This window comes from Primulina eburnea, chromosome 12 (genome assembly GCF_022965805.1).
Source record: "Primulina eburnea isolate SZY01 chromosome 12, ASM2296580v1, whole genome shotgun sequence".
In the NCBI taxonomy this organism is placed as follows: domain Eukaryota; kingdom Viridiplantae; phylum Streptophyta; class Magnoliopsida; order Lamiales; family Gesneriaceae; genus Primulina; species Primulina eburnea.
In genome coordinates this window covers 31,561,521-31,575,542 of record NC_133112.1, presented here as the reverse complement: position 1 = coordinate 31,575,542, position 14,022 = coordinate 31,561,521, and the positions used below count along the sequence as shown (strand labels likewise).

The following is a 14,022-nucleotide window of genomic DNA, read 5'->3' as shown; positions in this document are numbered from 1 at the left end:
TAGTTGAAAGTGTTCTCACAATATGTACCTAAAAATTGCAGATTTCGAAAGAACATCAAAACAGAATTTTCGGATCTAAATTTTTTTCAAAACATATTCAATACATTTCTTGCTCAACTTCTACATCATATATACATTTTTATGCTTAAAAACAACTCAACACATAATATGACATGATCGATGCAGCAAAAACAGATTATACGTGCCTTTTGATATTTAAAAATACCGTAACGACGATACCGAAGCGGAGACGGAGCGATAGACGATCCGGCACGAACGTGGCTCGATTTTCTTTGAATAAAACTTACTAAATTGCTGCTGGAATTTCAAGAGAAAAGCTACGTGATGGAGGGAAATGAGAGAGGAAGAAATGGAGAAAAGATTGATGCAAAAGAGTTCTTTCAAAGCTTCCCATCTATTTAGTCAAAAAGTTGAATAGAAAATAATGTGTTGTGTTTTTGTTTTGTGTGCATATGTGTACGTGTATATGTTTGTGTAAATATGTGAGTGTGTGTGTGTGTGTGAGTCAAAGTGTGTGTGCTTGCATGATTTGATATATATATATATATATATAAAAGAATTTGTAACATGTGTGTATATGAGTGGAACATGATTAAAATATATTTAAAAAAATATTTAACATACTACTTTAAAATAAAACCCATATTAACCCCACTATAAATTTTAAATTTAAATAAGATGCACAAATGCTACAACTCTAAAAATTTAAAATCAATTAATCATTTAAATAATTTAATTAGGCTCTTAAATTACTAAAATTAATTAAATTATTTAAAATACTCCATCCTTTTCTTAAATAAAATAAATACCATATTTTAAAATTGCCAGAATCGTTGCCGATCTTTTCCTCGATCCCGCATCGAATATTCGCCTGTAACATAAACTCAAGAAAACCTTTTTAACGTATATCCACTAGACATAACTATTAAAATAATGCAAATTCTTAAATTATGAATTAAAACACAATCTAATGAAATAAACATGCATTAAAATCATTTAATAAAATACATAAGAAATTTAATAACTTGCACTCACGTGGTTCATGTGGACTTCTAATTTTCGAGACATCACAATCTATCCCCCTTAATTTGAATTTCGTCCCCGAAATTCGCTTATCATCGGTAATTCAAAAGTTTAGATTCTTAATTCTAGTATCCCAACAATCCATGCTACCGCTGCGCTACTCTGATAAATTAAGTCTTATGTTATCCTTACGTCTCTTCAATCCGAATTAAATTTCCTACCAAAAACCTCATTTGCGATTCACAACTTATGGTAACTTAGTTTACTTTACTAAAATCCCGAATTCTGACTTTTCTTGTCGTTCTCAATATTAGAAATGGAGGTTCAACCTTATCGTATCTTACCTTCTTTATACTATACTTGTAATGTCAACGACCTATTACATTAGCATTTATGCAGTCCATCTTAAGAATTCTTTGCACCCAAAAAATTTACTGATCAACTCCTATCCTCGGCAATACACTTATAAGTTGAACATTTTCTTACCTCATAATAATATTGGCCTACAACTCTTGAATCAATTCTTTACCTTACAATACCACTGTATGTAACTTAGTTATTTACAAATACGTCCCAAATATAAAATTGTTGGCAACCTTTAATTTCGAGTAAGGGATACGACAAGTATAAAAGTCTATAAGATTTTTAAACAAAATAAATTATGACATCTCATTATAATAATGAGATATGATATACATAATTATTTAAACATATCTAATATTATATACATCATATTTTTACCATAAAATTATACAAATACATACATATACCAACGGTCATAAAACGGTAACTAACGGCTAGTTTTTTTTTTCTCTATAAATATCATCTCACAAATACATTCAATCACTCCAACTTTCTCTTCTCTTCTAAAACTTATTCTTCATCAAATTTTTTTTTTTCGAAGAAAAAGAAGATGGCTTTGCAAAGTTATTTTCAATTATTTTAGTTATTATATTTACGATTCTTGTATTTATCGGAGAATATCCTCCTCATGTTTTTTCTTTATTTTTACGATTACTTGTAATTGTTGTTTATCCATTACTTTGTATTGCAATATTCATTAATTAATAAAATGCATCGTGATTTGTCGTACCACCATGGCAAACTTTTAGATTTCTTACTCAATAAAAATCTTAATATTCATTGATTGATAACTTATGTTGAACACCACTAATTCCCTTTTGTATTTATTTCACCCACAAAAATTTCCGTACTAACAAATATTTCATACATTTTAAATTCAACTTACGCAATCCAAATAGTTTTAGATAACATAATTCCAACACACATATTTACTTATTCCCAATTTTCTTAATAACTTACAAAAAAAAATTTCTCAAGACCAGATGTCTACTTAAATCTTTTCATACATCTATCGAGTAACCTAACCATCGATCATACTCAACTTTCTAGAAAATAAAATTCCAACAAAAGTATAGTCCTAGCTGTTAAGATCATTGATAAAAACTTATAACACATAAATCTTAAGTTCCCAAAAATTTTGCTAACTCATTGTCTACTCTTATAACTTAGTTAATTGAGCAACTTTTACCTCAAATCGTTATCATTCTAAATTCTTAATTTGCCGCAACATTAATTCACTAGCGCTAACTTTCGAGCCAAATATCAATTCATCTTACAACTCCCTTGATTACCATTTCTTATAATATTATAACCCAAATACTTCAATGTTCTAATGATCTCTTCGAGCTTAAATCCCCGAGATTTCTATTATTTAAACCATTCAATTCTCATTTACCGCTAAACTAGTTCTCCCAATTTCTTAAAATTGTAGCATAAATTCTTAATTTCCTAAAAAAAATTACCCAATTGTCCTAAATTTCAAAAATTCCACAATTACCCATAAGTTGTTGGCATTCTTAATTCCATCTTATAATTTTCTCGTAACATAAAGTTCGACAATCTTAAGCTTATTAAACCCAAAATCAATTTCCATAACATGTCTTACATTTCTATTAATATTTAAAATCCCAAGTGTTCCTCAAAAGTTCGTATTTAATCCTCAAAAATTTCGGACTTTGCAATTTGGCCCTTAAAGTTCCCAAAATTTATATTTTTGGCCCTACAACTCTTTGAAATTTGCATCTTCATACCCATAAATTTTCGACTTAACCCCATTAACCTTAAAATTCTTGAACTAAAAATTTAATCCCAAAATTTGGTAAATTCGAAAATAATCCCTTAGAATATTGCTTTGCACTTAGGTCTTTAAAATTTTCAATTCGTGCAATTCAATCCTTAAATCCAACTGGGAAGACATGCATCCTAAATAAATTCTACGTCTTTATATTTCTAAAGATCGTCGTAGTCCCGAACCATTAATCCTTTAATGGAGTTCTAAAAGAATCAACTCAGCTAACAACCATGAATCATCAGAAATTTCTTATAAAATCTACAAGTCCCAAAAGCATTCATCATTATCAAGTTTAACTTATGACCCACAAGTATAACATCAGTACTACTAACCAAAATTAATATAGACAAATCATTTTCAACTTTTCCAAACGCCCAAAAGTAAAATTCTTACTCATGTTCAAGTCCACCACACCAACATGCAAGAAATTAATTACTTTCTCATTTAATGTCATAACATGCATAAAAATTTTAAAGATCCAATCTCAATTCATAACGACAAGTCAGCCTGTACTCTGAAACGTATGTCATGTAAACATACAGGTAATAGAATTTAAAGCATACACATACTGAAATCATGACTTGATGTTCATTACTTAAAAGACTTTAAAACTTTAAAACTTACAGACTTGAGGTGTGACTTCGTGAGCTTCTTGCGACTAGCAGTAGGCATAACCCTTTACAAGAACACCGCTCTGATACCAACTGTAACGTACCGTACTTTTACTACTTCAAAATTTGCGGAAAAATTAAAATTTTCTTAAACATAAAATTTCATACGGTCGTCACTTGTCATTTAACTTAATAATATTAAAATCAACATTCTCAACTAATATTTTCCAACAAAGTACTTATTTCAAATCATCTCACATCCAACATAAAAACATAATATTTTAAAGTTTTCATAAAACATAAACATAGTGGTCCTCGGGTTTAGCCTTCCGCTCAGTCCAAGCCTGACCCTTGATCGCCACCTCCTGTCTCCTCCTCAACATACTCACCTGCATCGATCAAGTCTAGTGAGTCTAAAGACTCAACACGTATAAACTGGAATAACGAGTACTGCATAATAAAATCGCATGCAACTTAAAAATAGAACATACATAACTTGAAACTTGAACTTGCATAATAAACTTGAAACTTGCATAATAAATTTAAAACTTTCATAATAACCTTAAAACTTGAACATACATACTTTGAAACTTGAACTTGAATAATAGCTTGAACTTTGCATAATAACTTTGAACTTTGCATAATGACTTTGAACATACGTACATACATACTCTGACGTGCCATCATCATAAACTTTCATAAACATACTTGAACATACTTGAACATACGTAACTTCATCATTTTCGTAGAGGATGTTTCAAAGCAAGTGACCCTTAACATAATAAATATCTGATCAGACAAACCACAGTACTGGGCTGACAGGGACGTATCCACTGCCACATACATGAGATCCATGTTCATAATTTAACAGGCCAGTTGATCCACGTTCATAATTTAACGCTTCACAACCACGATCTAACCCGTTCATAATTTAACGGGCGGATTGGTCCCCGTTCATAATTTAACGCTTTCCAATCCTAACTTCAAACCCGTTCATAATTTAACGGGGTGGAGAGGTCCTCGGCCACGTTCACCGACTTCCAAACCCATTCACTTTTGGTCACAAGACTTTTAGCATACCTCAAAAACTTCAAATATTTTCTTTGCACGTCATACATACTTACTTGGCGCTGAGAGATTCGTTGGATGTCAATCGTGTCGTTGCTGCAACATACTAACATGAATTCATAAGCTTAACGTGTACAACTTAAACGTAAAAGTCATGCTTAATCTCAAGCTAAATAAATTCTTAGAACATTCTATAATTTCTCACCACTTAACCTTGTAAAACATCAATGTTAAATCATAGCATAAAACCTCAAACCAAACCTTAAGTGATAAAATATTTATCCCAAAAACTGAAGCTACACGGACCCCGTACCCAGGTCAGGCCCCGGGTCCGTGTAGGTACTGCCTCATATGTGTCATGTAAAAGAAGGGGCACGGACCCCGTCCCTAGGTCCGTGTAGGGGTCCGTGTCTGTGCGTTTAAATATGTGTCGAAGAAATGAGAAGGCACGAACCACGTGCTAACCTCCGTCTCCGGTCGTCCGTCTGCCCAATGAATTATTTGATGAAAATTTTATGACATGTCTATTCTCCCAATTAACACATAATGCATCAAGATTCAACACTATGAGACCATTCTAGGACACCATAACAATGAACTAAACTTTTATAATCACCCTACAATTTATACGACCCAAAAATACTGTCATTTATATTAAAGTTTATTTCTTACGACTTCTTAATAATTCAAGCTCTTAACGACATAAATCGAAACCTCAAAAATACTCTAAACATCATTACTAACTTTCTTATATGCAGAAACGATCACCCATCGATCTCCAACAAAGCCTGCAACATAAAAACTTCAAGAACACATTAAAATTCATAACTTTCTTCAAACACGATTTGAGCAGTCATACGAAAAACATCATAACTCACTCGTTTTAATCCAAATAACTCGAATTTTATATCAAATCGAACGTATCAAAAATATCTACGTTTTTGTAGTCGAAAGTTTTCTCAAAATATGTACCGATAAATTGCAGTTTTCGAAAGAACATCAAAACAGAAATTCTCGGATCTAATTTGAGCAAGCCATACTAAAAACACCATAACTCACTCGTTTTTAATCTAAATAACTCGAATTTTATATCAAATCGAACGTATCGAAAGATCTACGTTTTTGTAGTTGAAAGTGTTCTCAAAATATGTACCTAAAAATTGCAGTTTCGAAAGAACATCAAAACAGAATTTTCGGATCTAAATTTTTTTCAAAACATATTCAATACATTTCTTGCTCAAACTTCTACATCATATATACATTTTTATGCTTAAAAACAACTCAACACATAATATGACATGATCGATGCAGCAAGAACAGATTATACGTGTCTTTTGATATTTAAAAATACCGTAACGACGATACCGAAGCGGAGACGGAGCGATAGACGATCCGGAACGAACGTGGCTCGATTTTCTTTGAATAAAACTTACTAAATTGCTGCTGTAATTTCCAGAGAAAAGCTACGTGATGGAGGGAAATGAGAGAGGAAGAAATGGAGAAAAGATTGATGCAAAAGAGTTCTTTCAAAGCTTCCCATCTATTTAGTCAAAAAGTTGAATAGAAAATAATGTGTTGTGTTTTTGTTTTGTGTGCATATGTGTACGTGTATATGTGTGTGTAAATATGTGAGTGTGTGTGTGTGTGTGAGTCAAAGTGTGTGTGCTTGCATGATTTTATATATATATATATATATATATATAAAGAATTTGTAACATGTGTGTATATGAGTGGAACATGATTAAAATATATATAAAAAATATTTAACATACTACTTTAAAATAAAACCCATATTAACCCCCACTATAAATTTTAAATTTAAATAAGATGCACAAATGCTACAACTCTAAAAATTTAAAATCAATTAATCATTTAAATAATTTAATTAGGCTCTTAAATTACTAAAATTAATTAAATTATTTAAAATACTCCATCCTTTTCTTAAATAAAATAAATACCATATTTTAAAATTGCCAGAATCGTTGCCGATCTTTTCCTCGATCCCGCATCGAATATTCGCGTGTAACATAAACTCAAGAAAACCTTTTTAACGTATATCCACTAGACATAACTATTAAAATAATGCAAATTCTTAAATTATGAATTAAAACACAATCTAATGAAATAAACATGCATTAAAATCATTTAATAAAATACATAAGAAATTTAATAACTTGCACTCACGTGGTTCATGTGGACTTCTAATTTTCGAGACATCACAATTTTCCTCATGTCTTTACGATTCAATTGACATGAAGTCAAGCCTTGCAAAGCTCTGATGATTTCATGAGATCAATGGCCAATCGGATGTTTCAGAAATTTGACAAGTACTGGAAAGATTATAACATTTTGTTGTCCATTGTTGTGATAGTTGATCCGAGGTTCAAGATGCAGTTTGTTGGGTTTTGTTACAACAAGTTATACGGACATGGTAGTAACAAATTAAGTCTGGTGCAGTCTAAATTAGTTTCTTTGTTTAAGTAATATATGGGCCTTGCTTCTAAATCAAGTAGTAGCAACACATCTACGAGTTCTTACAGTGGCATTGATGATAATGCTTCTCTTCCTCTAAATCCAGACAGTGGATGCATGAATGTTTTGAAGGTATTTATGATAATTTTTTCTTTTTCTCACTATTTTTTACTTTTCGTTACCAATACATTTAATTTATGATGTAGGAATTTGACACATTTCAAAGAATAGAATTAAATGATAGAGCTTAAAAGAGTCCATTAGATCTTTATTTGGATGAACTGAAAATTGACAGATCTTCAAAATGTGATGTTCTTACATTTTGGAAAGCTTACCAATTCAGGTATCCTGAACTTGCACAAATGGACAGAGATATTTTGAGTGTTTCAATTTCTACGGTTGCTTCTGAATCAGCTTTTAGCATGGGTGGTAGGATACTTGACCAACATCGTAGTGCAATGAAGCATGATGTTGTTGAGGCATTGGTTTGCTGTAGAGATTGATTAGTTGGACAGAAAGGTTAGTGATTCTTCTTGTTATTTTCATTTTAAAGTTATCTGTTTTACTAATATTTTATTTTTGTGAAACTACTGAGGTGGGGTTGGATGATTTGACTGAAAATATTATGAATTTATTCATAAATGAGGATGCTGGATCAAACAATGCTGCAACGGATGATTGATGATTCTAACAATGCTATGATACCTAGTATTGAAAAGTAAATTAAATTTTATAAATTCATAACTTTTGAAAACTTTCACCCTTTCCTATTTTAACTTTTGAAATGTTATTTAAAGGTTTGACTTCTACAAACAAATGTAGAACAATGAAAAAGTCAGAAGACAGAAGTGAAGCTTGATTATTGTCACTTGGAAGTTGAAAATTATTTTGTTATGTTTGAAGAATTTTTTAATAGCTTTTGCTGTTATGTGTTTGAATTAAATGTTATTATTATCATTATGTGTTTTGAATATCTAATTATTGTGTTGAAAAATTAATACTACACATAGACAACTAAAATTCTATTACGCACAATCACAACATTACACATTCTTAATGAGAAACTTGTGAGGATATTATTAGAAATGTTAGCTATATGACATATTATTATTATTTTTTATTTTTTCGAATTTTTTTAACAAAAATAAATAAAATTCGGGTTAGGCGGGTTAGTGTTCGGTTTGGGGGTTTTCGGGTTGCTTCAGGTTCGGGTTCGGGTTCGGGTTCGGGTTGAAAAATATATATATATTACGCGGGTTGACCCGAAACCTGACCCAATTGACATCCCTAAAAACTCTGAATTGAATACATCACACTTAAACTCAGTCTATGCAACTATTTTCAAGCATACCCATTGCCACCACCTCGGCCTGAGTCGTCATTTCATCACGACAAAAATTAGAGCGGATATTTGGCATTTCGCATACTACAATCTACCTTTCTTGGCACATTCCACCCATGAATTTTCTTTTTTTTTTTTTTTGGCAGACAGATTTTACCCTCAAATTAAACTAAAGTTATCATTTTGCCCCCTTTAATTTTCAATTAAAATGTTTTCCAAAATACTAAAAAAGGTGCGATTTTGTCAACCGGGAAAAGTGTTGTTTGACCTAATTAATCGTTTTTTACATCGCTCACTGAATATTTCCCACTAGACCTGGCCACTGTCGGGTCCGGTCCGGTCCGGGTCCCGACACTAGGAATGCAAAACTTCCACTTCCAATTTTTCCTTTCAAAGTTGTGAAATTCATTACATATTCATGGGTAATTTTGTGATGATATTCGTTAAAATATTTTTATTCAAATTATTTAGTTATTTCTTAGAATAATTTCGCTATTCTTTTTATTTTTGTCGCAGACGATTTAAACTCTTTTTTTTTAGCATAAATACATCATTCTGGTGCTTTCGTATAAATTAATGGAATGTTTAATGTGGGTGAATCATTTTTACTTCTATTGTAGTTGTTCAGCGGTCGGTTCGGCTTGATTTTCGGTTTTTTATTTCGGTTTTAAAAATATATAATCCGATATCCGAACCATTTTTCTTCGGTTCGGTTTCTACCAAATGGTTCTGTTATTTCGGTCGTTTATTTCGGTTTTGATATAATTATTTAAATTAATAATATAAATATATTGTAAAATATAATATGTTAACTTTCTACATGTTATCTAGTAAAATATTTAAATTTAATGTCTAAATTAATTAAATAAACAGCAATCAACTAAAAATTATTCAAAATAGTTTTTCATTCACTAAATATCATATCAAAATATATAATATAAATAAACATATAACAAAATTACTAATTTAATGAAATTTCGATTTTTCGGCTTTGACATATATAATCCGAAATCGAACCAAATAAACTTCGGTTTAATATTTATATCCGAATTACAAAATTCGGATTTCGGTTCGGTGTTCGGTTTTTTCGGTTTGGATTTTCGGTTTTTTCGGTTTTATCCAAAGTTTGAACACCCCTACCCTTACCCGAGCCACTACTAAACAGATCATTAAGCATGTAAATTTAAACTTGATAACAACAATAAAACATCGAAACTGAAACAAAGTATACTGGTGATTTTTTCGGAGTAATTCAGAGCTAAACGGACTGCAATTTTGAAACATTTGATTATTTCTTGCTAATTTGTGTTGATTAACATTTTTAGTTTGGAATGGTAATGAAAAATCTACTGCATAGTGGGAATCATCCAATTATTTATTCTACAGATTCTATTCAAATTAATTAATCATCCTTTCCAAATTTTCAATTATTATTCAGAAATAAATAATATTAAATGTTTGAAAATAAAGTTAATAATAATAATAATAATAATAATAATAATCGTACTTGTTTAGTTCTATAATATTCTAAGGGAGATGATGGATTTGATTTGCGGGTGGAAACTGCCAATGGTGAAGTATGTCAAGAAGGAAGGTTAGATCATGGGAGGCAAGTTGCCAAATACTCAACAAAAGCCTGAAAGTCATTGCAAACAGAAATTAAATAAATAAAAAACTATTTGTATGACAAAAATTCAAAATCCAATAACAAAAGCGATAATAATATAGTTAGCAGAAAACATTCAGAAGATAATAACGCTTGAAACTATGTCCCAAATACAAATATCTCATTGAAAACGAATGGTTCATATAAAGACATCATCACTGTTGCAGGAGTAGCAAACACCAACTCCAAATGCAGCTTCCCAACATTGCCATTCATAACTGAAATGAAAAGTTAAGGTCATTCTTCATCATCCTCATCCCCGTCGCCACCAGACGCCTTCTTTGCAGCTGCCTTTTGGTTCTTTCTCTTCACTCTACCGGGACGCCCACCGCCGAACGGACTTGTGAGAGAGAAATCAATGTGTTTCTGGGAGTCTACTCTTACCAGAAACGAGGGCACATTCACCACTTGCCTCCCAACCCTATAGTAAGTAAATAGAACTCTCAATTCAATGACTAAATACATATTACAATGAACATTTCACTTTAGACAGATAAGAAAAGGAAGGACAACGCTAGCTGCGTAAAAATTTAGAACCTTCATTCTTGAAAGATAGCATACATCCGTACCATTGGAGAGAAACAAAAATATCAACACAAGTAACACAAAATGTAACGTGCAAGTGCACATTTCACATCGCATGCAATGTCCACCGCCTTAAAGAAGGCTATTCAACACAGCTAAGTCTAGAGTCATCAACACCTAGACATTCATACAGGGGTAGTGATGGCAATGAATCAGGTTCGGGTAGGATTCCATATCCTCCGTCCTCATCCTCATTTATGATATCCATCCTCATCCTCACCGAGTATCCAATTTCATCTTCATCCTCGTCCTCGTGCCGTCAGAAGATTGGATATTCATACACAACCCAAATATTTTATTAACACCTATATTTTCTTAAATTTGAATTATTTCGAATAAACTATGGATATTTATTAAATTGTTGGAAACAATTTAGAAAAAAATATAAAAATTAGCAAATTAAATATTATAGAAAAATAACAAAACATTATAAACAATTTATCCAATCATCATTATCCAACAAAAATAGCATCAACTTTGTACTAATAATTTTCTTCGTTCAATCGAACTAAAGTTATTCAACAAAAACATATTAGAATTAATATCACAGCTGAAAAATCGTGTGCGCACACACACACATATATTAATTTAATCGGATATTCAGGTCAAGCAATAATCAAATATAGTATGAAGATCAAAGAAAATAAATGCCTATCATTCAAGTAATAAATACGAGTCATGCTTTCATCGTCGGCTCAAAGACGTCAATATTTTGGTATATTATTGTCAATCAGAAGCTATATGAACCTAGATATCAGGAAAAAATGCTAGGCCTGCAAGTGACTAGAAATTCAGTCATCATTCTTACCTAATATGTAAGTGACTAGAAATTCAGTCATCATTCTTACCTAATATGTCTTTGCCGGATAAGCACTCTGGCATGGTGAATAGATTTAGCCATCCCCGCCTTGAACACCAGAGTTTGAAGGCGGCGCTCAAGGAAGTTCTCTACAGTTAGTGCCAAGACATAATCGAGCTTGTTCTGGCTCTCATCCAGTAGCCCATACCTATTCATTCTCCTCAGAAGGGCTTCTCCCTCAAAAATACGACGTGAATCCTTCTCATCAAGCGTCAAAAGCATTCTAGCAGCATTTCTAATGCGACTCAGTGCATACTGAACCCTCCACAGCTCCCTCTTGCATCTCAGACCATATTCTCCAACAAGCTTCAACTCAGCATCCAGTCGCTCCTTCTCATAAGGCCGTCGAGGCTTCTTAAATGTCTTTCCATCTGCAATCAACAGAAGCAAGCAGATTTAAGCAGGAGCTCATGCATTACGAGACCTCTTATTTTCATTCTTTTTGAGTATGAAGTATGAGACCAAAACTTTATTCAGGACAACATTTCAACCCCAAAAATTCAATCTTTTATTTATCAAAGACCTCTCATTCTTACAAAGGAGAGCCCTTGACAGTCACGACAACTTTAGCTAACTTACTGATCTTCCAGCACATGTTTGCAACACTAACGCTGGTACTCTTCTGGAGCACAACATACTAACATTTTCAAAAGTTTTATACAGACGCCATGAACAGTTTCAACAATCTTTAGATTCCAGCAATGACTCAGACGAAAATGAAACAAAACCACCGGTTCTTGTTCTAAATTTCAAATCTCAAAACGATAAAAAGACATAATTTTGGTCAGATGCAACAGAAAGGTCATTCCAAACACCATCTCCGATACAACCAGGAATCAGAGGAATTCCATAACACAAAATGAACAAACAACAACTGATGTGGAAGAAGCAATCAAAATAAAACACCAAAAAATCCTCGAAAGAACAATGCCACATACAATCGCACGCATATAAATCACAACTACAGCTGTTGTTCTCCGATGTGAGCGTATATTATCAATTTTCAACGGCAAAACAAGCAATAGAAGCTTACAGTTTCGGTAAAATGAGACGTTCACCATACTTCTCCGCCGCCAACGCGATTCTCAGTCCACCGCACTGCTGTGGATCGCGAGGGAAATGAGAACGTGAGGGTTCGAGTTGTCGTCTTATATATATATATGTCTTTCTGGGCCAAAACCCTAGTGAGCCTGTCAAAGAGTTGGACTATAGCCTTGGGCCATTTGAGAACCGACCCGAAGGACTAAATTGCCCAATTTATTTTTTATATTTATTTTTAAAAATGAAAAACTGAACAAAGTAGTCTAAAATAGGACAAGTACTATAAATTTTATGATTAAATAACTCAATAACTACTTTATATTTCTAATAGACAAATTTATAAATATTTATAGAGAAGCTCATGGAAGTTTATTAAAAAAAAATCCAATTGTATTTTTAGGCTTAATTTGATAGCTCTAATTAAGAGAATTTTGCAACTAAAATTGGATCATTTGACCACATTTTTTCATGTCGTGCTAGGATTTAATATTTAAAATAATATTGCATTTGAATCAATGATTTAATTTCAAATCCAAATGCTAAATTTGATGCATTTATTTTTCTGTTAGTTCAATGTTTACCATTAAGGTGAGGTTGATCCCATAGTTACATGGAAAGGTCACGTCATTTTTTTTATGTTGCTTGTTTATAAATTATTACAATTTTTTAATGAACAGGTCTTTTGTGAGACGGTCTCATGAATCTTTATCTGTGAGACGGATCAACCCTATTGATATTCACAATAAAAAGTAATATTTTTTCATGGATGACCTAAATAAGAGATCTGTCTCACAAAATACGACTCATGAGACCGTCTCACACAAGTTTTTGTCTTAATTAATTATTAGATACACGCTTAAATAATATTCAATAATGCATGTAGCTCAGAAGATTAGAGCACGTGATTATGAACCACGATATCAAGGGTTTGAATCCCTCCTCGCCCACAACCAGCTCAAAATCCTCCAATTCTCAACTTAAAAGTACAATAGAATAAATCATATTTTCATACAATATCTTAGTTGAATTCTATGTAATGATCAATAAATTGAGTTGAATTTACCCATTTTATATTTAATCATAATATATATATATATATATATATATATATATATATATATATATATATATATATATATATATATATATATATATAAGGGTATTTTTAAAAAATAAAAA

At 31.8% G+C, this 14,022-nt stretch overlaps 1 protein-coding gene across 1 annotated transcript; it reads right to left on the bottom strand.

Moving 5' to 3' along the window:
- Positions 1 to 10,335: 10,335 nt before the first annotated feature.
- On the bottom strand, positions 10,336 to 12,978 carry LOC140806563 (small ribosomal subunit protein uS4y-like). Its single transcript, XM_073163114.1, has 3 exons — positions 12,836 to 12,978; positions 11,792 to 12,173; positions 10,336 to 10,779 (listed from the first exon to the last, which is right to left on the bottom strand). Exons 1-3 carry the CDS (start codon positions 12,861 to 12,863, stop codon positions 10,596 to 10,598), a joined length of 594 nt encoding a protein of 197 aa, XP_073019215.1. The 5' UTR covers positions 12,864 to 12,978; the 3' UTR covers positions 10,336 to 10,595.
- Positions 12,979 to 14,022: the final 1,044 nt, after the last annotated feature.

Bases quoted from the DNA above. Each gene is read 5' to 3' on its own strand.
- LOC140806563 (XM_073163114.1), bottom strand. From the start codon at position 12,863: ATGGTGAACGTCTCATTTTACCGAAACT. The intron at 12,174-12,835 runs GTAAGCTTCTAT...TGTTGATTGCAG, and splicing joins CGTCTCATTTTACCGAAACT to ATGGAAAGACATTTAAGAAG. The intron at 10,780-11,791 runs GTAAGAATGATG...TACTTACTATAG, and splicing joins ATCCGGCAAAGACATATTAG to GGTTGGGAGGCAAGTGGTGA.